The following is a 1,818-nucleotide window of genomic DNA, read 5'->3' as shown; positions in this document are numbered from 1 at the left end:
GCAACAACAACAGCAACAACAACAGCAACAACAACAGCAACAACAACAGCAACAACAGCAACAACAGCACCAACAGCAGCAGCAGTAGCAACAGCAGCAACAGCAGCAACAGCAACAACAGCAACAGCAACCGCAGCAGCAGCAGCAGCAGCCACCTTGTGAAAGATGAAACACTGAGACTGCATCTGAAAGTCATTTCTCTTCAACGACTTCCCCCATCATAATGGTTATAATGGCATTTAATCTCTCATTGTTTTGTGAAAGGACAAGGCAATCGCCCCTTACCCCCACCCCCATCCCGTCTGAATGATAACGATTAATTTAAAAAAAACAAAAAACAGAAAAACAAAACAATCAAACAAATTGAAAGTAAAAAAAAAAGACTCGCACTTTGCGATACAGAATTATTCTCAAAGGGAAATATTCGCAACAGTGTTGGGTAATTAGCACCGTCAGTAACATAAACTATCCCATTGTTGTTAAGAGACCAAGAGATCTCAAGTACCACATAACCTCTAGGTCAAAACAGGCAAATAATTATATCTGTTATCAAATGATACCATTGTTGAATTTGCATGCGACTGCATTAATGTTCAATTGCCGCAATCCGGCCACTTTGTCCCTGACACATTCAAGTTCTAACCTAATCTTATCGGAGTTCTTACTGGCAGGACTCGGTAACTAAACCACTACGCTACGCTACGGTACTTTGAACTTCCAGGGTATGCGATACGTACGTAGCGTCGAAGAGCCTATTTAATTTATTTTATTAAGGCCCCAGTCCGCAACCTTAGACGAAGCCTCTGAAACGCCTCCGCAGTTCACCTGGACTCTCTTATTCACCCGGCCGCCTGGCCTCATGGAGTTTTTCTTTTTATTCACTATTCACGTTTTTGATCGTAGGTAGAGGCCAGTAAGGCTGCCTTTTGAGACAGGTTTCGGGGTATCCCGTATCAAGCGAGGATACGCATTACTGCGCGCGTCGGAGGAACAATAACACGAACAAGTTGAGAAGGTTTAGCATACACGTTTTATGCCGTTACAGAGGGAAAGGACTGGAACTAAATAAATACAATAGTTGATCTATTCCGTTATATTTAAGGAGACTACACCTTAACTTTTAAAAGTTGTCAACTTGACTTAAACGCAGGAGGTTTGTCCTCATTGTGTTATGGAAGGTTTCTGAAGGGCAGCTAGCTGTGTCTGGTGTTATTATTGTATTGCAAAGACCCCGAAGTGAAAGACTGTTGGTTTTTCTTTTTTTTCTCTTATGGGATATGAAGCGTTTGCGGCCCTCGTTAGCTGGATGGCATTCCGAAAAAAGGTGAGCAAAATAATAGATCTAGATGACAATAATTAATAGGGCTTGTTTCATCTCGATTTCATCTCGATCTTAGCTTTTGAAACTTTCTCCAATCTCAACATTTCTAACCAGCTCTGACAGACCCACGGTCTTAGATCTACGTGTCCAAATATATTAACCAATTTATTTTTTAAAAATTAATGTGAACAACTTCTGTGAAAAAAATATAATATAGATCTAGTTAGGACTACTGATTTAACTGTATATAAGGCTTTGTGAGAAATAGTTTCACAAGTAACAGGACAATTGGTCGCGTTTAAGGACAAGCGGGCTAACTCAAATTTCAGGTTTCCAGAAATCTCTATCTGCGTCAAAAGTGGGCATTGCCATTACTATAGAGGAAGAGAACTTTGGCTTCATTGCTGTGTGTGTATGTGTGTGTGTGTGTGTGTGTGTGTGTGTGTGTGTGTGTGTGTGTGTGTGTGTGTGTGTGTGTGTGTGTGTGTGTTTGGTTA

The 1,818-nt window shown here is 40.9% G+C and overlaps 1 protein-coding gene across 1 annotated transcript in view; it reads left to right on the top strand.

Annotated features, from left to right (window-relative positions):
- Positions 1–659: 659 nt before the first annotated feature.
- Positions 660–1,818, top strand: part of LOC101860905 (beta-1,3-galactosyltransferase 5) — a gene marked incomplete in the record, with an annotated part of 11,112 nt that continues 9,953 nt past the window's right edge. The window contains 1 exon segment of the mRNA XM_005102103.3: positions 660–1,324. Coding sequence (XP_005102160.2) covers positions 1,278–1,324 — 47 coding nt within the window.

The sequence above is a fragment of the Aplysia californica genome, unplaced genomic scaffold (assembly GCF_000002075.1).
Source record: "Aplysia californica isolate F4 #8 unplaced genomic scaffold, AplCal3.0 scaffold00313, whole genome shotgun sequence".
NCBI lineage: Eukaryota > Metazoa > Mollusca > Gastropoda > Aplysiida > Aplysiidae > Aplysia > Aplysia californica.
This window is presented reverse-complemented; position numbering and strand designations above follow the sequence as displayed.